Here is a 26,409-nt window from a genome sequence, read left to right as displayed (position 1 = left end):
AATAATGCTTTCCAATGATACTTTTAGGGATCAGTAAGTTGGAGTATAATGGTTCCTGCTAGTTTAGAGGACAGTAAAGCAAATACTATCATATTCTCCACATTTGTCATAGAGACACCTTGAAAGTTAATCCAAATTAACAAGAGGTATCAATTTAAAGTGCATTCATTAAACAGCATTAAATCTTGATATTGACACTCTAAGGATTAGACATATGGTCATTTTACCACAGCTTAACAACCTGAGCCATAGTAACAAGCTTTCCATGTATTCATTGTGCGTTATAAAATGTGAGGTAAAATGATTTATTTAAATCTCCTATGTAAATACATTTAATATCATGTTTGCTGTGTAATAAGAGCATATGCACGAATATGCACTGTGATTAAACTGATATCTAGAAACTAATTAGTAAATGCCTGGCTATACATATTTAATATTTGATTGTGAATAATATTGGTTATTTATTATTTATTACTGCAATTAACACTTTTTGGCCTTAAGATGATGAAATCAAACCTAGCCTCTAGAAGATACTTCAGGCACGAGGACTCCAAGGAAATACCTTCATATTCCTTATCCCAAAGCTTCATTCATCTGTAACAGTAATGTCCTCTTGAGGTTTAATAATGGTAAATACATGAAATGGCTGAACGGTCTTACCGTCTCTGCTTTCCAGCATCCAAGTTTTGATGCTCCTTGAATCTACTGGCCTCTAGACCGGTGTCCTCTGCCAGAAAGATGTATGTAGTTACCCAATGCTTAATTCAGTTGATTCTGGTATAGTTTTAAATAGCTCATCATTACACAACATTGCTCCTTCTAGAAGTAAGCTGCCTTACAATGCTATACTTACACTTTGAAAAGAATAAAAAGTAAAGAATAGCATAATGATTAGCAGTAGAACCAGCAATCAGTTCTGAGCAAATCCATTTTTAAAATGATTGCACCTACAGTATCTCTCAAATGCAATGAAAAGTGAATAAACTAGCACTGTGAACCAAGAACTGTACTTAACTTACTGCACGTCTCAGTCATTAGTGGGAAAAAGATAATGTTTTATGTATGAACACCCAGCTGAAATAAATCTAAGCAGTCCTTCAAGCACGTGTTAATTTTATAACTCCTTTCTTTAAAAGTAGGGGGTTATTTTCATTAAAACATATCTAGAAGAAAGGAAATGCCTTTTTAGGTCTCAGATTTACTCTTAGGCATACAAAGTTATAAATACCAAGTGAAAAAATCAGCTCTGAGTGACAGTTTTGGTTTGTACTGATTTGTGTGATTAGCTCGAAGTCTTCCTAAGCCTCTGTTTGGAAAAGGGGTTGAAATCAGGCAGGTCACAGAATTAAGCCCTTTCCTGAAAACTGACTCAGATGGTGACCCATGGAACCTGTGTGTTGAAATGCATGGGCTTCAGATGGATCCAAGGATCACCCCCATATTCAGAGAATCAATAAACAATATTAATTTAGGGTTTAGGAGGGCTCTGAGCAGGTCTAAATCCTGCAAACTGATGAGCATTCACTTAAGTCGAAGATTTTAACCTTTTGTTCCTTTCAGGCTAGGGATAATTTAGATCTAAACATGCACTGTGGCCTTGTTGAGGACCAAGATATTCAGTATCTTGTGAAATCAAGCCGTTAGATAAGCTTCTGCAGTAAGATTAATTTATTAATTACTTCTCTGTGCGTAATCACTGTCTACTGAGGAAAAAGGAGACTTTTCTCTTTTAAATTTTATATATTCCAGAAGATCTCACCCTCATAGATACACTATCTGCATGTATAATCTGGTGAAATATAATTATTTGGAAGTAGTAGAATCTAATATTTGAATGTAAAATGTTTAAACAAGAGAAATGTGTTTCATTTCAAAGGCTTTATAATCTATGCTATTGCTATATTAGTTAAATCAAAACATATGCTATCTAGCATTCATACTATTTGAATCCTGCGATACTCTATCTGCTTTAATCCCATACCCTGGTTGAAGAGCACGCAAATAATGCAATAAACAGATGATAAAACAACCAATACAAAGAGGCATCCTGGTCATAAAGAAGTTTAATATAAGCCATTATTTAGAGATCTGAAATTCTTTTCAAAAAAGCTTTTCCACTCCTTGGTTCTTCATCAAAATGAAAAGTAGAAATTAACAATTCACAGACATAAAACAAAAATTACCACAAAATTTAGTACATTTCACTGGCTGTGTATTTTTTTAGACGAGAAAGTACTGATGCAAGAGCACTGGGAAAATTCTTTATCATACCTGTTTATTTAAGGAATCATAAACTTTAAAAATATCTAAGTGCTATAGAGTATAGGAGATTTTAGATTGTACTTCCATGATAAAAGTATCCAGTTGGACCCAAAGCAATGCATTTGTTCCGTAACCAGATGACTTGCTTCTGCAGACAAAAGAAGGACCTGAAAAGACCACTGATAATTGATTCAGTCAAGTAGAATATTAGTCCATCAGAAGAAGCTTTAGGGAAGGGTAAATGCAAACCATTAAGAACAAACAAGTGTTCATACTAGTATAAGTTTTTCACTCCAAATGTAAATCATAGAATCATAAAATCATGGAATATCCCGAGTTGGAAGGGACCCATAAGGATCATCAAGTCCAACTCCTGGCACCGCACAGGTCTGCCCAAAAGTTTAGACCATGTGACTAAGTGCACAGTCCAATCTCTTATTAAATTCAGACAGGCTTAGTGCAGTGACTACTTCACTGGGGAGCCTGTTCCAGTGTGCAGCCACCCTCTCGGTGAAGAACCTCTTCCAGATGTCCAGCCTAAACTTCCCCTGCCTCAGCTTAACAGCATTCCCATGAGTCCTATTACTGGTGATTACGGAGAATAGGTCACCTGCCTCTCCACTCCCCCTCGTGAGGAAGTTGCAGACTGTGATGAGGTCCTCCCTCAGCCTCCTCTTCTCCAGGCTGAACAGGCCAAGTGACCACAGCCGCTCCTCATATGTCTTCTCCTCTAGGCCCTTCACCATCTTCATCGCCCTCCTCTGGACACTCTCCAACAGTTTAATGTCCTCTTTGTACTGTGGTGCCCAGAACTGCACACAGTACTCGAGGTGAGGCCGCACCAGCACAGAGTAGAGCGGGACAATCACTTCCTGAGGGAAGTACCGACTAGCGATGCCGTGCTCGATGCATCCCAGGATATGGTTGGCTCTCCTGGCTGCCAGGGCACACTGCTGGCTCATATTCAACTTGCTGTCAACCACAACCCCCAGATCCCTCTCTGTGGGGCTGCTCTCCAGCGTCTTGTCGTCCAGTCTGTACGGATAGCCAGGGTTGCCCCGTCCCAGGTGCAGGACCCGGCACTTGCTTTTGTTAGACTTCATGTGGTTGGTGATCGCCCAACTCTCCAATCTGTCCAGATCTCTCTGCAAGGCCTTTCCACCCTCATCCGAGTCCACAACTCCTCCAAGTTTGGTGTCATCGTCGAATTTGCTCAAAACACCTTCTAGTCCTACATCCAGATCATTTATAAAAACATTGAAGAGGACTGGCCCTAAAATGGAGCCTTGAGGGACCCCACTCGTGACCATCCGCCAGCCAGATGTGGCCCCATTTACCACACCCTTTGAGCCCTGCCCATCAGCCAATTGCTCACCCATCGTATGATGTTTTTGTTTAGTTGTATGCTGGACATTTTGTCCAGTAGGATCCTATGGGAAACCGTGTCAAAAGCTTTGCTGAAGTCCAAAAAGATCACATCATTTCCCTTGATCGACTAGATGGGTGATCTTATCATAAAAGGAAATCAAATTTGTTAGGCAGGACCTACCCCTCATGAACCCATATTGGCTGGGACCAATGACTGCATTGTCCCCCAAGTGCACTTCAATAACTTCAAGGATCATCCTCTCCATATTTTTACCAGGCACTGACATGAGACTGACAGGCCTGTAATTGCTAAGGTCTTCTTTCTTACCCTTCTTGAAAATTGGCACAACATTTGCCAGCTTCCAGTCCAATGGGATTGGATTCCAAAATTCCCAAGATCATTGAAAAATAATTGAGAGAGGTCCCGCGATGACGTCAGCCAGCTCTTTAAGCACCCTGGGATGAATTCCATCTGGACCCATGGACTTGTATGGATCCAGATGGAGCAGCAAATCCCGCACACGTTCAGGGTAGGTTGACCCTGAAAATCCATGCAAAAAATGCATCCTGCAAAATCCATGACCTTCTTGACTGAAAATAAAGACTAGTGAAATGGTGTTTACTGACTGCCAAAATAAATTTTCCCTTCCAACTTCCACACAGAGTAACTTTGCAGGTATATGTGTGTGCATGTAGAACTACATATATATATTTTTAAAGAGTGATTCTTGTAATTGCATATCACTTTCTAATTTCAAACTCCAGTGAACTGTTTGCTTTTTAAAGGCATTTGACAGAACACTTGTTTAAGAGATAATGACGTATATTTCCTTGAACCTCTTCAGTGTGTTGGGAGAGGAACCTCTATACCTGTGTACACATATATCTATGATCCCTTCTGACTACCTCTGACTACATATTTAAAATGCACAGTCACATTGCTCCCAAGTCCTCTATTAGTAGCTCTGTGTTCATAAAGTTTAAGTTTTTCTAGATCTCTTATTTGTCAGTTTTTCTCCAGTAATGAATAATTTCATAATTCCTATAATGTAATTTTATTAGGTATTAAAAGGAGTCAGATTCAGAAGGTACATCTTTTCCACACACTTTCTTAAATTTTGAATTAAAATCAAGTGATGAGATTAATTGATTTGTGCTTTTTGATATTAATGTACAAAACCAATTAAGCAAAAGAATCCTAAGGAAACCAATATACTATTCTTTCACACACGCACACAAAAACAACAAACAAAAAAAAATCTCTAACCATTAAACTAAACTTATGCAAAAGAAAAAAGGAAAAGGAAAAGGAAAAAAAGGAAAAGGAAAAGGAAGAAAAAATTGTGGGGGAAGAAATGGGAAGCACTTGCAGCATCACTATTACAGAATTACTGAATCATTTCTGAACTGCTTTGCTTTTATGAACAGTCAGTAATTTTCTTCCATATATAAACAAAAATGGGTTGCATATACTTTGTAACCTCCACACTTACGGAAATCCACTTGTCTAGCTCAGTTTTATCAAATAAAGAGACTTAGTTATAATAGATTCAAATGAAGCTTGAAAATGCTTAGCAATTTGCTTGTCTGAACATTGAGATCATTTCTTCATAAGGCTAAAAATTAAAACTGTGGGAAGTCAGAGCAAAAAAATTTTCAAAATTCAGTACCTTAGCAAAAAATACTGAGAGAGATGAAATTTATAGTTTGAATAGAGTTTGGTCTGCAGAAAAGAAACCTGAATTCCACTGGAAATAGGCAGTAGAGTACATACGGACTCAGAAATTAAAGTGAAATATCACCAGGGTGAAAGGAAGGGAGTCCACAAGGACAGACACAATATGGTACAGAAGAAAGGTCAGACCATACTATAAAGGCAGAAATGAAAGATCAAGTGTTAAAACAGCATGGACAGCAAAACACGTGCTGTTTCTTTGTACAGAGCAGATCCCTGCACGTAAGTGCCATTTTGTGAAATTTCAGCTGTTGCAGCTTTAACCATGGAAGATACAAAGTAATAAAGAAGGCAAACACTTTTGCCTGAAAGCCTTCTATAAGAATCACTTTAAATTGTGAGGAGTAGTTCATTGCAAAAGTGTCAATATTGAAAACAGAAAAGGATTGCTTTGTTGATGTTTTGTTAATATTTGCAGGTATGTATACCAACACTAGTTTAGATTTCCCAGAAAAAGGTCAAACCTCCATTAATAACAAAGAGCAGCTGTTCTGGAATGAGACATATGGAAAAGTGGGCTCACGTTTGCTGATCCCTGCTCTCAGAGTGACCAAACCAACCCCAGCATTTAGCAGGTCCTGTCCATTGCCATCACCCCCTGTGTACACAGCAAGTGACTGGCCCTGAACCTGAGAGCATCTATCACCTCTCAATAAGCTGAACAAACACCACAGCAATTGTAAACCTACGCCAGGTCAATACCTAGGCAAACCATAACCCTGTAGAAACTACAGTTTCGCTGTAGTCACAAAGCAGCTTCACTATGAATAATCCTCTGAATATGAATGTTTATGTATTAAGAATTAATAACCAGTCTAATAAATATTTTCAAGTTATTCAGAAAAAAAAGAACCTTGTCGTTCTACCAAACAAATGGATTTCCTAAAGCAAAAATACAACCAAACAGATATTCACAGCTGGCATAAATCATTATGTTGTCATTAACATTAATGAAGAAACTTCAACTTCCATTACTGGAATCAAATATAGCTAATATGCTTGTCATACATAATATTCTCCTATATACCATTCAGGCAGAAATAGCTAGCCCATACTTCATGTAAAAACATGAAAATATCCAGTCTGCAAATATAAAATCAAAAAGTATCAGTGTAAATGAAGCACAGGATAAAATATGAATAGCTTTCAAAGAGCAAAACTCTTTTAGTGCAACATGTGATTAATATATGTCACATTTACAAACATAACGAGCAGCAAAAGCAGAGAAAACATATGGCAATCTCTTCTTTGATAGATGAGAACAAAGGAAAGAGTTAAACCTGAGCCTTTTTCCCCTGCTCTCATCTTCTCTCATCCAAGGTAAGACATGACTTGCTTGCCTTTAATTACCACAACAGCAGATGAAAAATCTTCCAGGAAAAAACAGAGGAAAAAGGCAAAAACAGTAAAACTGTCAAAGCAGCTGCAAAACCCTGCAAATGGCTGCAGGAGCCATGACTCACCCAGAGACCGGCTGCCATCTTGGGGTGCTCCAGGCGGGGAACCCGATGCCACTAGTTGAAGGAAAACACCTGGAAAGAGGAATAAATAACAATAAACAAACAAACAAAATAATAATGAGGGCTATATTAGACTCTGTTCATCTGTTAAAACAAGCTGGTACTCTAAATGGCTTAGCTATTACTAGGCAGAACAACGTACAAGCTTTCTTCACACAAAGTGGAGAAAATAACTTCTTTTCATTTCTCAGTTCCTTTCTAGCAGTTTTTAACCTTGAAAAGACCTTCAGGTAGCATTTTAAGAAGAAATAGGAAGAGAGAGCAGAAAATTCCTGTCAGGGCTCAGAGCCATCAGCACCCTGAGGGAGGGGAGCCACGAGATGGCTGACAGGGACTTTCCTACAGAACCTCAGTGAGGGATCAAGGCCGATGGGAAATGGTGGCCCAGAGTCCTGACCCCCAGACACCTCCATGGGGTTGGGCCAAGGCCAGGCTCGGATGTCCCCGTCAGGAGGGGGTCAGGATCAGGCCTGTTGGCAGGAGGGAGGTCACCTGTGTCAACACATGCCAAACAGAAAGGGTAAACATGTAAATGTTTACCTAAACATGTCAAAACATGTAAATGTTTACCTAAATATGTCAATAACATGTCAAAACAGCATCACAACCAACACTCACATCGGCAGACCTGCCTGTGAGACTGGGGCGGAGGTGGCTCCTCGTCTGGTGGCTGTTTTAAAAGCAAGCCGTACACTATTTCCATCACCGGTGAAAAATGAAGAATGCCCGCATCAGGGGAAGCTGGCAGTCCATGCGCACTAAATGCATTCACAACAGAGGACATTTTTTGGCTTTGCATTCAAAATCCAAATGCAACAGCAGCCTCTGAAGCTACAAGGTACCAGTACTGTGGGTGTCAGCAAATGTCAGAAATGGAAGAAAACGATGCACGTCTCTCAGAAAACCGAGGGGAAGAATCATAGCCAGGTCAACCCAAGCCAATGGAAGAGATTCCCCCCCTGCTCAGGAGGGAGCAGCAGGGGAGGCTTCCTGTGTCACCACAGCAAAGGCCTGTCCCCAGCCTATCCCCCAGCTAAACTGCACGGGGAGAAGAGAACCAGCAATGAAAAGTTTCCAAAAACTCTATTTTTTTTTTCTGAAAACGTTTCTTAGTAAAATTGTAAGCATATCAAAAGAATGTGAGAGAAAAGCACAATTTGTTAGAAGCTGACTTCCATTTTATAAGAGGAACAGATGTTTTATTGTAATTAAAGCTCATCCTTTTTTGTACAAGGTGACTCTTGGAGCACACATATACTCCAAGTAAACATGTCTACTATATTGCTTTCATATGAATGTTGGTGATCCACAGTTTTCTTGTAAATCTAGCTTACACTCAAAGAATTACTTTTAAAAAAAATCTCCATTTCAGCTCATATGGCTTTTCATTCCATTGCTTACTCTCCCAGCTAAGTCCTAAATAATTACTTTTACTTAGTATGTCTTGAATATTTATGGAAACTTCCTTCCTATAATATAAAAATGAAGCATAGACGTCTGAGATTAGTAACCAAATGAACCCAATGTTGAATTGATTAAAACCTGCTTAGCAGCAGTGTACTGCATTGTCACACTCTTATAAGCAATTTTACATAGTTAAAACTATCCAATTACTTTTTAAAATATATTAGTGAAGCACTGTAAACAGTGCAATGTGCTAGTTTAAACAACACACAGTAAAATCTGTATACAGTTAAGTAATCACCATATCAAGCTCTGACTCTCTTCTAGCAATAATAATGCCAAAGTCAGATCGAGGTCAACTCCAAGTGGGGACAGTAGGATGCTTGCAAGTAGGAACCCACTGGGTCATATTAGTGAAAACAGAAACCTTGGGCAGCTGCAGTGCAAGACAGAAACAATGAATGTCACCTTGTAGGAAAACCCTTCTCTCCTGTCATGCCAGAAAATTTAGCAAGTAAAACAAGGTGCACGTTCAAAATGCTTATTTATCTAAGGGTTTATTTCCTTGGAGCTTTGAGTTTTCTATTGTAGAAATCTTTATAAAATGATATTCTGTTCAGGCTTTGGATTAACATAACTCACTGGGAATTTCTGTGTTAACAAAAACAACATTAACATGGGGGTACCATTAATATGGGTCACATACTGGTGGCAAACTAGCAAGACCAGTTAGGCAAATTATAAATATCTGTATCAGTAGACTACAGTGAGATATCAATTTTCAGTCTCACTGATGCCTATACAGCAAGATGAAGGATACTTCTGTGGATGACACTAGCATGAGATCTACTAGGGAAAGGAAGCTTATAGTTTACTCTTCACCAGAACTGCTAGCAGTATCCTACAAACCTACAAATTTCTGGAGCTATGGCATGCTGAGGTACCTTCCCCCATCTCAGGACAGCACTGATTATAGGCAATTTGCTACAGAGGATGTCAGTCTGTTGATTAAAAACTACATGTCAGGGAAAGTACAAGCTTGACTGTGAATGTGTGAATGAGTCATTATGTAGATCAAAGGAGAGCTGTGCTTGACTAGGTACAAACATCACCACTTTATTTTAGCAAGGAATAGCATAACAAAAAGGAGTGGCTTTCTTTCTTTTTTTCTTGCCTTCCATTTTCAGCTTGAAGATGCTATACATGACTGTCAGTTTTCAAACAAAGTGCTTGTCATGTTTAAGTCTAAGTAACAATCAAGTCAGACCCAACTTGCTTTCGTGATAACCAAAATGTTTACTGGTGGAATAGGAGTGCTACCAATTTATAATATGAGAGTTTATTTGGAAGAAATAACACACAGACCATTACTCTCAAGAAGTCTGCACCTTAAAACCTTCCTTCTGTTTCTGCATTAATTGTGAGTTTGAATTCTACACATCTGAAACCACCTAAATGCTAGAAAACCATAAATACATGTTAAATCATAAATACTCACATAGTCTTCTTCTATGTGCCTCAGCCCTCTTTTGTATTGTGCCTCAGCCCTCTTTTGTATTGTGGACATTGATAAGTCCATGACATCAAGACAGGAAGAATTTCTGCTTTGGCTTGCTGAATGCTAAGAATGCTCAGGCCGATACTTCAGCAACCGAAGTGATTTGAAATAGTTTTAGTAATGTTTAGTAATCTTAACCAGGTTTGGTGGAAATGTGCATTACAAATTACTCAGTTCTGGGATTAACATTACAGAAATAAATAAATAAAATTATTGAGTCCCGAGCACAGTAACAAACCTGATCACCATATTTACTTAAAAGATTAAAAGAACTAGTGAACATGTAGAGCTCTTACTGAGCAATAATTTAGGGGTTATGATTGTAGTGCAACTTTTCAAAAGCAGTCCCTGGAGAGCATAAAATATAAAGGAAGTCAAATGAAGTATTTAAAGCAGCTGAAGCTAGTAGTGATGGGGAAAATCGATCAAAAAATTTGGAGAGAATGCCATGAAAATAAACCTGAGCATGATCTCTCCTGTGCAATATTCTTCTAGGGGAAGAAAGGAGAGAGAGAAAGAAACCCCACAGAAATGAAGCTTTTCAGAGTAGATGTGAAATAAATTATAATGAAAAATTCCCCTTTAAGTGAAGGTACCTATCACATCCATATCTAAATTCCACTGCTGAATATTTAGCAGCATTGTTATTTTAATACCATTAGTGAGTAGTATATCATAATGCCTTCTGTTGTGGTGTCATTTTTGAAAACACATCTTTTTCGAGTACTTCTGGGAGTAATAAAAACAAAAATGTTTGCATTTTGCAATCTAACTTAGACACAATAAAAAAGTCCTTTATTAAAAAATACAGTGTATCTTTTAAAAGGTTTATTTTCCAATTTAAACTTCAGACTGTCTTTCTTACCCTATTAAAATATAGAATCATAGAATCATAGAATATCCCGAGTTGGAAGGGACCCATAAGGATCATCGAGTCCAACTCCTGGCACCACACAGGTCTACCCAAAATTTTAGACCATGTGACTAAGAGCACAGTCCAAACGCTTCTTAAACTCCAACACGCTTGGTGGCTATATATCTAGTTCTTCAACTGCAAAGTATGGTGAGAAATGTTTTGGTAAAAAAGACAGCAATCTGCCGTATCTTTTAGTGAAATATAAATTTTAATCACTAGTGTTTGCCATTTTATCAGCAATTGTATAAGCACATCTTATTTATAGTCATTCAGATCAACATCATCTAAATAACTGCTTTTAGCTTCCAGATCAGCTCACTGAAATACAGAATAATCTCCTAAAATCTTAGGCATTCTAATTCTGCATTTATACAATTAGCATAATGCATGCTGTAGGCTGACATGATAGCTACTGTAGGCAAAAATTTTACCACCAAGATGTACTATATAGAATTACATCTCAGATTAAAGTATTTTACAGGTAACTGCTTATTATGTGTCCTCATTAATGCTAAACTGTAATGGAATCCTTACGGAAACATGTAAAAATAATTTTAAAATAACTGAATTCAAAGTTACAGGACACTTAACGTATTCTCTAGTAAACAAGAATACAGGGAAGGATAAAGATTAAACAAGTATCTTTTTCCTACCTTAAGAAGCGATCACCTCTGAACTGGCTAGGCCCACTTAAGAATGCTTTTAGCTTGATAGCTGTAAATTGCCAATAATTGCACTAATACCACCATTTACTGGTAGGAATTCAGTTACAAATAGCTGACTCAATGCCTAACACACTGCACCATTCAAACTTTGTTCAACTTCACCTATTTGTGTTAGAATGAAAGAATGGGACAATACTTATAACAATATTAAAATGTAAGCTAAAATTTAACAGCTGTGGCAGATATACACTCTTAGGTTATATTCTAGAAGCAATGTCATGAATTAAGATTGATGAAAGTTGAAGAATTTGAGCTATCATTTGGAACTTAGATTAAAATTAACTTTTTCCAGATTCTGATTATTTTTCCTTAATTATAGATAAATGGAGAATATATGTTAATGACTCCTCGTTGTAGTGTAAGGTCTTACATATGTCTCAAACACAGAGGACAGTACCTCCAATCTAGTTATTCTCTCCACAAAAAGAGGGATTGATAACATTTTGTACTTGATGAGAACACAAAGTTATAAATACACAAAAGTAACCCTCCCCTTATAGAAATAATAAAAAAAAGTCTTTTTAGGATCAAAGTGTAACATCTCCCCATGAATGTTTTTAGAATTCAGATCTGCTAGTGAGAATAGATGCTGGTTTTTAGCATTTGTGTCTATGAACTTTTGGAAAGTAGGAATAAATTATTACTAAATATTCAACCTTTCAATTTTTTTATGTGATTAGACATATGGACACATCATAAACAGAATATTTTGAAGGAGTATCCCTGTGTAGTTTCGGTGTGTCATGATTAGGGACAAGGAGAACGCTTAAAAATGCGTAGGTTCCTGAAATGCACATTGAACAGTAATGTTACTTTTTATTGTTATTTCAGCACGTGGAGTGGGTGTCAGAGACAAGCACATGCTTTGCAGTTCAGTGTTCATCTGCAGAATAATGGCCTCTGTGGTCAGCAGCTTCACTGTTGGATCATAATAATGGATAGTGTCTAATAATCATCTCTTATCCACTACCCAAATGGCAATTATGGCCATTTCCTCACTGGAAACTGCAATCTCTTCTTTATTTGGCACTAAAATTATTAGCTCTTTTAAAGAGTTGTAACATGGATTAATCAATACAAATGCTGTTTATATATTCCTGATAATGATCCATTATCTCTTAATCTGATTCTGGAGCTTCCTCAGGGTATGAAGTTTTTTTTTTTTCTTTTTTTCTTTTTTTCTTTTTAAATGAATATCATATCTTTAGTAATGGGCACATGGAAAACCTAAGTAGGCTCTCTCCCCAAGCTATATTACTCAATTCATTTTGACTTTCAAGACAAGAATCATTTATGGAAAATAATTATATTCAGGAAAGGGAAGTAATAATGTAATAATGTACCTACCTAATACAAACAAGTTTAAAGTGAAATCTGACCTAAGTGTTTGCTGAAATGCTGGAATTAAAAAAAAAAAAAAAAGTGTGCCTGAACATGATAAATCATACCATTTACTAATATGCTGAAAATAACCTGGGGAGTGTTAGAATGTATTCCTAGACCTAACTGTGTCATGTGTAGGTTGCAATCACTATTATACGTGTATTGTGTTAACCTGAAAATGATAGCTTGTCATTCCAAGTGTAAAAATCAACCCTTGGTAGTAGTTTGGTTTGTGAGTTCAGCTTGATGTTTTTTTCCTTTGCAATTGTGATGAATAATGTCATATAAAGCAACAATAGACTAACAAACAAATAAACAAAAAAACCCCACAATCAAACAACATAGCATGAGAGGAAGAATAACACTGTTAACCAGACAACCATGAGAGAAAAGTCACACAGCAGTGAGCTGAGTGTACAGTGAGTTAAGGGGTTCACTGATCTGCAGTTTGAATATCTAGGGATGGATGTAGAGAGCAAAGTAAGAAAATGTTGTCATTTAAATTGTCATTTCTTTCAGATCATTCTCATACCAGTGGCACTATTCTGCTAATTGGGAAAACTATTTAGACTCTTTTGAGCAGAGAAGAAATGGACTTATCTGAACATGAGTCTTACTATGATTAAACATTAATCTAGAGACGAGGGAAGCCAGCATGTAAGTTATCAATTCTTTCAGGAAACTCAGCTCAAACCCACTGCTCAAATCATAAAGAACAGTCTACTCTTGAAGACTTAATCCAAATAGGAAATGAAAGTACCAGAGCAAATTTTCTTTCTCCTCAAATTCTCATAATTCAAGGTTCAATGCCTCTACGTAAAAGCATAAATATCTTTATCTCAGACCGCATAATGTGATAAACAGCATTGGAGGTTATGCATCATAGTGCGTAGGCCCTGCTTCCCGGGATGTGGCCAGTTATTGCTCATTGATGGGAAGTAGAGAATGATTGTTTTTTTCTTCCCTCTTTGCTTCCACACACCCTTTGCTTGTTTTTCTTTCCTCTTTCTTTTCCCTTTAATTAAATTATCCTTACCTCAACCCATGAGCTTTTTTTTTTTTTTCTTTCCATCATACTCTCTTCTCACCCTGTTCTTTAGAGGAGGGGGAGTAAGGGGGCAGTTGGGTAGAACCCAACCCAGCAGGGTGGAACCACTACAGATGGAAAGTGGAGTTAATCTGATGTAACATTAAAATGTAAATGTCTGTAACACACATTTACAGCCAGAAATAGTCTTGCATAATGTGACTCAATGTCCTGTTTTAGGTGACAGCAATAGGTCAAAGTGGGCAGTATTCAGGAAGTGTACTTCTCTACATTCACGTAAGCACGGTGTAAGCGACTTGCCCAGATGCATACATTTACCTTCCAAATACCTAAAACTAGACAAGCTGAATATACGACAACAGTCAAATGAGACTGAAATAAGACAGTCAGTCACCTACAGCCTTGCTAAAAAACTCCAACATTCACTTTAAAACTGTTACGGAGAGTCTATATGTTTATAGGTCCTTATTGAAAAGAAATTACCATGTTTTATAAATGGTATGAACACACTTTTATAAACATGTTTTTATGAATCGAATTAATGAAACTTCTAATTTTGAGGTTGTTACTGTCTTCATACTAATACATTTCTTGCCCAAGAAAAAGACACTAGCTTCTGTTACAGGTAGCATTTAAAGGAAATTTATGAAGCACGTTTCTCCACTAATGCAAAAAAGAAAGTGCTCTGTGATTTTACATATTTATCTACTTGTGCATCACATTTAAAATAGCAACAACATTATTATTGCAAGCCCAATAATCTAACATTGACTGCTTTCCTTAAAACACCTTTACATGATAAAACATCGTAATTATTATGTTCAATTATAGAACCCTTGCTTCTTTAATCTAGCTTCATTTGACATCCACCTTGTACTCAAATATATTTTAAAAAGACTTTGTGAGAAGCCTTGATTTATATATTTGAGGATTCAGCAGTGTAGAATTATTTTTAGTGATGATAATCAGCTGTAATTATTGACAAAGTCTAGCCATGATGGTGTCAATAATAAACATGGCGAGACAATTAAGACCAGAATAATATACTTTACAGCAGGCAGGATAATAACAACTGAGTTAGTATCTCAAATCAATTTTTACTAATAGCCACTTAAACAAAATAATCAAAATTGCTTTGCTCATATTTGGGATTCCTTTCCATTAATTTATCACAGATGCTGTTGTTTCATAAACAACATTTAACACCACCTTCAAAGGAATCATTTTCATTTTTCATTTAGCCAGTCAATGTCCATAAGAGTTCACTCAGAAACAAACTTCAAAAGACGTCTTGTTAATTGGTCATGAATTAGCTAAAAGGATAGCTTGCTTGAGTAAGGCTCTTTGTAGGAAAAAAGAAAACAGCAACTGAAGATAATAAAATAGATCTTCCAAATTCAAGGCAATTCAGGGAGAAGAAACCATGACACTCCCGAGAACACTCCCAAGAGATTCAGCTCCCACACACTGCACTCCTGTGCCTCTAGCTGTCTTTCTGACAGGCAAAAAAATAGGTTCAGGTGTCCTAAATATGTTTACATGAGCATAAGTGAAATATTCCCACACTTCTAATTTTGTACTCCTCATACACAAACATTAAATATGAAGATGCACAGCAGAGATCTAGGTCCTTTTTCATTTCACCATGCTGTCTCTTTTGGGGTCTTTGTTTAGTGAGACAGAACAGTTTGGGGTGTTTTCATTCATAAAAATATGTATTTGTTGTCCTTATTTCCAAAAACATACACCAAAAAAAGAACATATACATAGCAATAGATGGAAAATTTCTCTGTCAGTCCCCATAACTGAAGCTCAGTAATTTTTTTAAATGTCTGGGGCTCCTTTGTGAAGGTCCCTCACTGATTCACCATGGCAGTATCAACTCACATTACGTGTAGGACACATTGAGGCTGCTGCTGCACAGGGGAGGGAGATGCAGAGAGAGAGCAAGGGCAAGCAAGTAGAAAACTGCATTTGACTTCAGTCTAACTGTTTAATTTGGCTTCAGTCTAACTGTTTAGTGGAAACTGCTTAGTGGAAACAAACAAACAGGAGCCTATTTGTGTATAGCAGATTCATTGACTTAGTCTTAAGAGAAGAATGATCATTTGCAACTGTGCCTACTTTTTCAACATTAATGAATCATTAAGTGGTGTTTCTGGATCTCCCTGACCTTTCAGTGATCAAAGAGTTCTTGTTGCACCATAAAGTATTTAATTCCTTGGAGGAAGTGATGTTAGAGATGTTAAAAACCGGGCCTTGTGTGTTTTATATACATTATATTTAGATAATATATGGATTCCCAATAAATGGGGGATGAGTCTAAGGCAACATTGCTTATTCAGGTTTCCAAATAAGCAGCATTTGTCAACTGGCCGTAACAGAATGGTATGGATACAGTGCAGGAAGCATTAATTACAATAACTCTAAGCTGACAATTTTGCAGTTAAGATCTTTTCAGGATCTTTTCTCTATGTAAATAGAGACTATTTCCCTCTCATTTCTTCAAAACTGAATTATTTGGAAAGAAATATCTGAAGTATCTTTCCCATCACCATGCAGATCATTGCGTTTCAGAATCAGAAATTTTCTTATTTTATCGACATTGCATCTAATAAAGAAGAGATGCTTTTGCCCTCAGATAAGTAAAATAGTATTTTTTTCCATGCTAAAATTCACGGTAAAATGTTTGGTGATATGTGAGGAAGATAAAACTGGACAGAAGCAAAAATGTGACCTTCTGGTCAATCACTTCTGCACTGAAAAGAATACAACCAAATACTCCAAATTGAATGCATACACATAATCCCAAGAGACACTATCTAGAAGGTGGGATAGTCTGGGTGAGGTCTGCAACTAACTGTCTAACTATACATTTAAAATTTACCAAAGTATTTTATTAGGAAATGATCAGCCAAGACATTGTAAAAGACCAGCTGGAATTAGAGAGGACAGAAGGGAGGGAGGAATGGCAAGTTAAAAGAACAACCTAACTGATAAAGTCTGGGAAAAAACACCCAGTAGAGGAATGCAATTTTATAGACGTAAGTGTTGGAGATAACACTGATAACACTGGTTACTGCTTTTTGCACAGTGCATGCAATTGGACAGAAGGCACAGACAGAAACCGGAACATGGAGCAAGACAAATTCCAGGGAGAGGGGGCTTCTCATCGCCACACAGAAATCCCATTCTGGAAGGAGGAGGTTGCTCTTCCAGATTTCTCTTTGTCTCAACAATTAGATGGTGAAAAGTGTTGCAAATGCTAACTGAAGCACTCACGAAATCACAGTACTAACTACCAGCAGCTATCGACCTACTTTGAATACAGTTATTTAAATAAAATTATCAAGATTATTTTTATTCTCCTGAAGGGTATTCATGCATGAGTACTCCTAAGCCATGTGCACAGTGTTACATTTAGTCCAGTCTAGTCTTCCCTTCTCTGCTGCTATCTTTTCAATTCAGCTTTTTTCTCTGACAGAGATGCTTCTGGCAGAGATTTCCACACCATTTGACCGAGTCGAATGTCTACAGACGTGTCTACTACATGTAAGAATAATTTTTACCCACTTTTTTTTTTTTATACAATCTTTCTTCTGAAAGACTGTACTTCCAGTTCTGATTATACTTGAAGACATTGGCAGTCAGGGTGGGGTTGAGGTGTTCAGGATGGAGCAGAGGTAACACGCATGGCATAGCAGTTCTACTTTCACAGGATGTTAAAACAAAAAAAAAAAAGGTGGGGGGCGGAAACAAACAAACTGGGCGGTCATTGTGTTTCTGTGTTTGTAAGAGAGCAGGAGTTTTGGCATAAGATTGTCACATACATATGTGAGTGTGGAGCCCATTTGGCTGTACACTGTAAGCAAGGAACTTACCCTGTCCCTGAAGCCGCATGTTACCCTGCCATTGTAATTTCACAAAAAGGTTGAACTTTCATATGTGGTTTATCTCAGCAGTTATTTACTTCAGTGGGATGTGCTCAAGTTCTTTTAAAGGCACAGGCTCAGGTTCATTTAAGTAATTAAAACTTGCAGAATTAAAACCATGCACCTTAATGGGACTTGGATCTAGAGTCACAGTTCATTCGGAAACCTATTCCTTAAAAATCTTTTCCACATGATTACATCTGGATTTAGGTCACAAGTTACTGGGTTAGAGATTTTTTGAAACAACAGCATAGGAAAAAAAAAAAACTTAAATATGCATACAATGCCACATGACTATGTACATTACATGTATTTACTAGCTTAATACCCAGAGTATGCTAGACATTATTTGGACATATTGCAAAACGCCACCTCTGTTTAGAAAAGTTCTCAGCCTGATGGGAATAAAGAGGGATATTACTTATTCCTTGAAAGCCCTTTAGCTGTTCTCCCTGTTCAGCAGCATGTTACCAGCCAAAATATATGCTGTGTTTGGAACTGGACACTACAGAAAACCCACTGTTTGGAAGATGTAGTGATGGCCTCCCTGAGTCAGCTCAGTGGTTACCAGCAGCTTCTGACAAAAAGGAAGAAATTTCTCATTTCTAGAAATTACTCTCCTCTGCTGTTTTCTCAGAACATCCAATAGTTATAACTCAGACCCTAGAGCTAGGAAAATCTAATTTTCTTTCAGAAGTCTTCTTTAGTGTTTTAATATTTACCATTATAACTCCAGGTTTTCTTAACATCAGTTTGTAAACTGCTAGGCTTGGAGCTTTTTAAACTCTTCTCTGTGTCTACTTTTTTTTTTTTTTTTTTCCCCTTTATGCTTTTCTGTGCAAACTTTGTGCATAGGTTCAATATGTAAAATCCTGTCACAGATCCCACCTGCTGTAGTTGTCGATACCAATTGCATTGCAGGGTGTATCTGCTTGATAGCATGTATCCCCAAAAGATCTAAGATCAAGAAGATTCAGATACTGTATGCTGGTTTTATAGACGTAACCACATTAATAAACACAAGATAGAAAACTAGCATATATGAGTGCTATGATTTACTTTGCTCTTCATTCATCTTCACTAAAACGTGTGAAAGAAAATAAAGTAACCAATGAAAAGGATGCCCTACTATCCTGATGTACTTGCAGATCTTATGTTTCTGTTGAACTGGCAATAATGTTTAGCTGCCACCAGCAGTAACTCTGGGATGATGAGCTTCATATTTTGTACTCTCAATCTGTTAACAGTGTTCTTATAAAAAAAGTTGCCAATCAGAAAAAAGGCCAAGATAAACCTTTATTTAGCATAGAGAATTTTCTGAGTTATATCAGACAACAATCTACTTTTTTATTTACCCCCACTATCAAGCATATTATTTCAGAAATATTATGCAACATTCTGTGTCTTATGCTTTACACACAGGAGGGCAAAACACTGGATGATGCTGTGGTTTAAGGTATAGAGGTCAAAAGATTAGAACCAGTGATTCTTGAACTACCTGTGCAACTCAGGATTTTATTTTTTAATCTTCTTTTAGAAAGTGAGACTTCTATTTTTATTTGCATTTTAACATGTAAGTGTAGCTCTGTTTTTCCTGTAACTTTACTAAAAATATTCCAACTGAATTAACCTCAGAGGATCATCTTGATATCAAGGAGCTTGATATATAGATGTTGTAATTAAAGTTTCGTATATTTGACTTGCTCTTGGTGTTGAAAAATCTGCTCTTCTGAAATCTGATATACATTAGCAATTTAAGATTTTCTTTTATTCATAGTCTTATGAAGAAAAATGTGGTACATACTAAAACAGAATGGAGGCTTAAGAGGAATAGTTGCAGATTTTTGCCTTCAACTTCTTTCACCCTTTGTGTAGCTAAAACCACAGAGATGCATTGGAGAGATACCCTAAGTACCACACCAGGCAAAACTAAGTGGAAGAAAATTGAATCCATCAGGTTCTTGATAAACTTGCAGAATCAAACAAAAGACAGATCTCACACTTGTTAAAACAATTTTGTGCTATTCTAGATGCCATAGGTTCTCACAAATTTAGTACTTTAATTGATTACTAAAAGCATAACCTGATACATTATATTATCCTGTATAAAAAGACCAAGAGGCTTGCCTTCGAGTAATCACTGGATAATAACATGCTTTATTTGTATCCTCATCTAAACAAATATGGCTCTAAAGCCCATAATAATAAAAAACCTAATACTTATGCCATGCATTCTGCTTACAGTAAGAATTATCAAACTACTCTTCTGTGAGAAACCGCTTCTTTTATTTAGTAACAGTGTATTTGTAAAACCATACAGCTAAATCCACAAGTCCTCCTACTCGTGGGATGTCATCCTGTGTTACTACTAACTTTTAGGAAAGTTTATATAAAAATATCTGAGTCATCTCCTCTATTTCTTCCTGAATGTAGGTGACAGGGCTTTCCACAACTTATCCATTAAAAACAGCATTAAGATTTTCTGGATTTTTTTCCGATTTGAATTAAGGGCATTATCTCACACACAGAATATGCCTGAAATGGTACTTCTTCTGGTTAGCTGCCCTGTAGCTGAATGCAAAATAAAAGTAGTTGTTCAAGTCTGGATTTTTCCTAATGATGGAAAAGATTTATGGTTATCACAGAGCTGTCCCAAGTCAAAAGTTCGTTCCTATATTAACAGCTTTAAAAAAATAAGACTAATGCATGTCTGAATGATTACATCAAAGCAAAAAATTATTGAGGTCCTCAACTGCTGAACTTTCTTTTCAATTCACAGAGACATTACTTTAGGGTGATGATGATGAGTTCTCTAAATAGGTCACTGGGTCTCAGCTGATCAAGTCCCTTCTTAATAATTTTCTCAGGGGAAGGCTGGATCTTTAGAAACTTTGAATGAAACAGCCAAGCTGTGCTAAGCACAGCAGTCTGCTCTGAGAACCTGAGCAGAGGTGTCACTGCTGCCGCTGCTGTTTGTAGAAAGGGCTTGAACTCATGAAGGCAGGAGCATGAACAGCACTTTATACTTAAGTCTCCACGTGGGTCTTAATAGTGAGATAGACAGCTCAGTATAAACAATATAAATATAGGAGAGATCTTTCTGTCTCAGGTTTCTACGAAGAGGCAGGCTGGCGTGCAGCTCAGATCCCCAGCTAGGCAGCTGTTTGGGGGAGATTAAGCCACAGCATTTGATTAGACAGTAAGTGGGACTCCTGAATTTATCCTGGCATGTGCAACTCCAGTGCTGGTTAGGGGCTAGTTGTGAGCTACTCTACACTAGCTACCTCTTATCTCAGGCTGACTCATTGTCCTCGCTGATAAAACTGGAGGTGAGGGCAGACCTCACTACCCAGTAGGTTTAACATAATTTTAACAGCAATTAACTATCACTGACTGTAGCATCCTGAAGGTGAAAATGCCCTAAGTACTTAACTGAGATTGTGTGAAATGCCTGTACTATAACTTTATATATATAGAGAGAGAGAGTTGCAGGAAAGACAGCAGACTGCTCATGAAAACTCCTAAACGGAATATCTTTTTTTTTTTTTTTCCCAAACAAAGCCTTTTTCCTTGCTTTTATAATTTATTTATTTTTTCTCCTTCCTGGCTGGTAGTCTCCCATTTCCATTTTTAGATAAGCTTATGGGGAAAAAGTTTTGAGGAATTCAGTCACAGGGCTCTATTTATATAAGAAACAATTCTTTCTAAGCTCTGAAACACACAAAAATGTTAACAAATCACTTTGCAGCTTTTAAAGATAACTCAAGGGCAGCAGAACAGGGAGGACCTCAAGGAAATAATTCACATGGGGGAGGGCATTCATCTTAATAGTGCTTAATCAGGAAAACCAGGGCAAGCTAAGATTATTCTGCTTTACAAGGTCTTTTTTTTTGATCTGGTTCACCAGGGGAGGGTAATTTAATTTTAAAGGATCAGAGGTTCGGTGAGATAAGTGCACTCCTAGGTATTTAATAGAAGTGAAAAGCCAGGTGAAAGGAAATTTACTCCTCAGTTTATTCAAAGTGTCTGTAGAAAGTCATCAGGGAAATGTCTGTGTTGGACTTCCATTTACTCTGAAACCAGCGAGGCCATCGAACTGAGGAGCAAGCATCCTTGCCAGCAATGAGGGCAGGACAGTGGCTTGGTGGATGGTGCTGATGTCAATGAATGTCTGCAGTGGCCAGAACAACTCAGTTTGGTGCGAGCACGGAGCAAGCTTGCTTTTTGCAAAGTCAAACCCTTTTCAATGAAGGCACTCTGTGCAGTAAGGAGCCGCGTATGGGTTCACAAAGGTGACAATTTTCTGTGTCGGGCCGGATGCAGGGGTCTCTTTGCCCACCTCCGGGAGTCAGCAGCTCCCGGAGCGAGTCAGTGGGACTCTCAGACGACAGCAGTCTCAAAGAGAGGGGAAAGGATTTCACACGGTTAATTACAAACTGACACTCCCTTGGACATAGCGGTACGGATCAGAATTTTTCCTTTGGACAGAGTATCTGTGAGTCTTGGCTTAATGCTACAATGGGGATTGTTTTCAAGATTGGTCAACCTGATAAAAATTGGGCTATTTCCTTCAGATCAATATGTGTTAAGCAGTAAGTGATGCCATTTCTGTTCTGCTGAAATCTTCCCTTTCCTTGTTTTTGTTCCTACATAAGCCCTTAACACAGCTCCCTTTTTGCCAGTATTAGTTTCTCAGTTTACTCCAAGCCATGGAAACAAACAAGCATCTTGCTTTGCCACTGTATTCAGGGAGAAACATTTATATTACAACACAGTTTCTGAATACAAAATCTGCTGGACTCATGTCATAAATCTGATAGTTTCATGTATATAGCAGTGGGTTAGAGAAGCAATTGCCTATGAAAAAGGCGAAGTGCTAAATGACACTAGAACAAGGCAGAGTAAGATGAAGGCAGTACTTCAAGGAATTTTGAAAAGGATTACAAGGACTGTTGCCAGAGCCAAAATATACATCTTTCACAGGCTTTTCTCCCAGATCCTCAGCTATGCAACTTCAGCTCTCACATATAAAGAAGATACTAGGAAAAACTTCTTTACTGAAAGGGTTGTTAGGCATTGGAATGGGCTGCCCAGGGAAGTGGTTGAGTCACTATCCCTGGAGATATTTAAAAGACTTTTAGATTTAGAGCTTAGTGATATGGTTTACTGGAGGGCTTGTTAGCATTAGGTCAGAGGTTGCACTAGGTGATCTTGGAGGTCTCTTCCAACCTAAATGATTCTGTGATTCTGTATACGAACAGCCTGTATGTACCTACTCCTTACCCTATTTTAGGATGAGAAAAGGGGTCTGATTCAAATACCACCTACCTGGGAATAAGGAAGTCACAACAGTACTGCCTGTTTTTACATTTAGAGATTTTTAGAAAAAAATAGAGAATTTTAGAATCTCAGTATAAGATTGCATATACCTTGCCCTCTCTGTGAACTTAGAACCCACATCAGTGTGAAATTAGTGTTAAGCTATTTACAGAAAGCTACTGGCCCAATTTTAAAACTAAGCACTCAATAGATTCTATCAGTCAGAATATTTTCATAAAAGGTCTTGAGAAAAACAAAGCTATCTTGAGAAGTAAGCTCAAGGATTTAATGATAAACATTTTGAAAAAAATCTTAGTGAAATATATTGATTCATGAAAATAGAAACTGTCAGTTTTTGAAATATTTTCATTAAAGATAAGAATTTTTTATAGGTTTGATGTTAATATAGAAACAAGCATTTTGGTTTCTTCATTCCAAGTTTCACTTCATGTCAGTTATCTTTTGTCTTTTCTAAGCAAAGACAACATATAAAGAGTACAAAAACTGAGATGAGAAGCTAAAGAAGAGAGCCAGAAAGCGCTGCTTCATTGCGAACTGAAGACATCTGAGCTATATCATTTTCACCCCAAGTTTGTTTTGAGACGGTACAGCCCCAAAATCACAACCAAAGAAGTTAAGCTCAGAAAGTCTGATTGTTTAAGACAATACATTTTCCCTGCATCTAACTGCAAAATGATCATCATTTTCAACTCATACAGCTGGGTCAATAGAGCAACTTTATATTACCCACGTGCAAGTCGAGGAATATTTTCTTGGTACTTTTTTTTCCCATCACTCAAAATGAAAAATAAAAAAACAGACCTTCACCTACGGTTATATTTGTAGCAGCAGCAAAGCTAGTAAACATTAGATTACTACTTCCTATCAATAACCAAAACCATACATAAGTAATGAACATATTTTATGACATTGCTGTTGTTGGATTTGTCTTGGGAGTGTTAGAATGTCTGCATGAATTTTGTAGTCACGTCTTCATGTGAAGAAGTAATTATGGCCTAGAGAATAACACGAAAGAGTTTAATAAGTTCTGGAACTGGTTTAAACTTCATTGGAAGAAAATGCTAGCATTTAGTAGAGCTTAATCTATCGCTTTGTGGATACACATATGTATCACTCATTACAGACGAATTGGATGTGGTAGATTTTTACTTTCAGCTATACATGCATGTTTTTCTTTCTATGGAGTACAGAGAATGTGATTTTGATGATGAAGCAGTAATGTTTAAATATATGACTTAGAATGAACACATGAACATATTCAATTTATTTTTAGATAAAAGAATTAAAATGTTTTATTTTCTATAGTCTTATTGTTAGTCAGGTTTACGTTCACTGGCAATTACATGCAAAGAAAATGCATTTAGAGGCTATTCTGTGCTCTGATTTTCTTATTCCTACCACTTTGGCCAAATGGTGCAAAAGGGATTTGGCTCAGCTTGAGCCAAAAACTGTAACAATAACTATTTTTGCTGTCTAAAGGTAATTGAAGCCTTCCAAAGTGACTATCACTACTTTGTTCTATTCTGTTTTACATCCTGCATAATTCACTCACATAATTCCTACTTACAGCAGCTTTTGGGGGATGACAGTCCATGGGTCACATACCATGCAGCCAATGCACCAGTTGTCTCTAAGAAACATATCAAAGCACTTGTAGGACAGCACTGCTCAGGCTGGTGACCCCTTCTTCCCCCCCTCCCCCCTCCCGACACTCAAACATACCACTGCATAGCACAAACTCAGAGGGGGCTGCAGTTGCTCTAGCCGCATGAGGGAGATGAGTGTGAATAAAGTTCACTATCAACAACACTAAGGTGCTATTGAGACAGAAGTAGTAGGATTTTTTCCTGCAAGATCCAGTGTAGAGCACTGGCAGATGAGAAAAACATCAATAGAAATATCAGGGGTTGCCATTTGATGTTTTCAATTTCTGAAAATAAGTAATCTTCCCCCCAAGGAAAACACTATAAAAATAGCCCCTCTGCAAATCAGTAGAAAGTGAATTTGCACTAAACTATCACCTGTATTATTCCTTAATTGTAGCCAGCAGTTGACAGGTTTCATCGACTTGTGCATACTTTATCTGCTCTGAAAAACACGCACCTGTACCTTTGCACACATCAGTTTAGCTTCCCAAAAAGGCATAAGGTGACCACAAGGCTGTTGTCCTTGCCCCCACCCCAGCATGGCCAACCCTGTGTCCCACAAACAATCCCATTCCCCCAGCATGAGGCTCCCCTGAAGCACGGAGAAGGGGAAGAGCTGGCTTCAGATCACAGGTGCCTGGTTTGTACACCAGCCGCCAAAGCACGGTGGGAATAAAAACACAGCAAAGAGCCCAAGTGTAGCAATGAATTAACCAGAGATAACATCATATGGTCGTACTACTGTTTCCTCCTGAAACACGCCATTCTTGTAAGTGCTACTATTTTTCCTAAAGCCAGTTGGGTATCTCCAATTAGCCTCCATGGGAGATTTTGAGGCAGAGCAGCAGTGGTCCTCTAATAACCAATTTTCTTCAGTTTCATTTCACTGGCTGGGGAATATCAAACCACTCAGCTTGTGTTTCTGTTATTTTAGGAATAAAACAGTGACTTTTTGGGCTATCTTCCAAAATTTTCACTGTATAGTAAATGGTGAAGGTAGTGGGCCAATAAAGTCAGATGTTAAATGAAGCTTGAGGGTTTTCTTGTCAACGTGGTGAATTATTATTTTTAAACATGTTTCATTATCTCCATCATTTCCTGTGGAGCATGCTGAGAAAGAAAAAGAGGTTCTATAGTAATGATCTATCATTGTTTTTGTTTTCTTTATTGGCTGTTGCATGCAAACATAATTCCTGACCATGACATTTTTTGTGAGAGAATAGATCCTACTCTCTTCTGAACATCCCTGGTGAGAGACCCAGAGGAGCAAAAGATGTCTTCTTCCCCTTGGCTACAGTAGAAAGAATTAACAGGGGAAATCTACAGCTAATGACATTTGCAAAAAATTAGATTTTAGAGTGGTACAAGATTTTTTTTTTTTTTTTTCTCTCTAGATGTAGAAAACGTGGAGTTTTAGCAACAAAAAGAAAGCAGAGTTTAACAACACCAGCAAGTGTTACATAGATAACAGAAATTTCAGTCAGCCCTGCATTCTCATAGCTGTGCTTGGGGGTTAGGGAGGGGATTTCTTTTCCCCATGCCTGCTGTTGTTGAAGATTTGCCTCATCC

At 37.5% G+C, this 26,409-nt stretch overlaps 1 protein-coding gene across 1 annotated transcript in view; it reads right to left on the bottom strand.

The window, feature by feature from the left end:
• The window catches only part of LOC310902102 (uncharacterized protein), a 382,687-nt gene that overhangs the window by 245,436 nt on the left and 110,842 nt on the right, over nt 1-26,409 (bottom strand). Inside the window, exon 5 of the mRNA XM_083843085.1 lies at nt 6,832-6,900. Within this exon, the coding sequence (XP_083699211.1) occupies nt 6,832-6,849 (18 nt within the window). The 5' untranslated portion in view covers nt 6,850-6,900. The remainder of the gene's footprint in view (nt 1-6,831; nt 6,901-26,409) is intronic.

The sequence above is a fragment of the Anser anser genome (assembly GCF_964211835.1).
Source record: "Anser anser genome assembly, chromosome: 6".
Classification (NCBI taxonomy): Eukaryota; Metazoa; Chordata; class Aves; order Anseriformes; family Anatidae; genus Anser; species Anser anser.
Note: the sequence above shows the minus strand (reverse complement) of the source record. Positions and strands in the feature narration are given on the sequence as shown.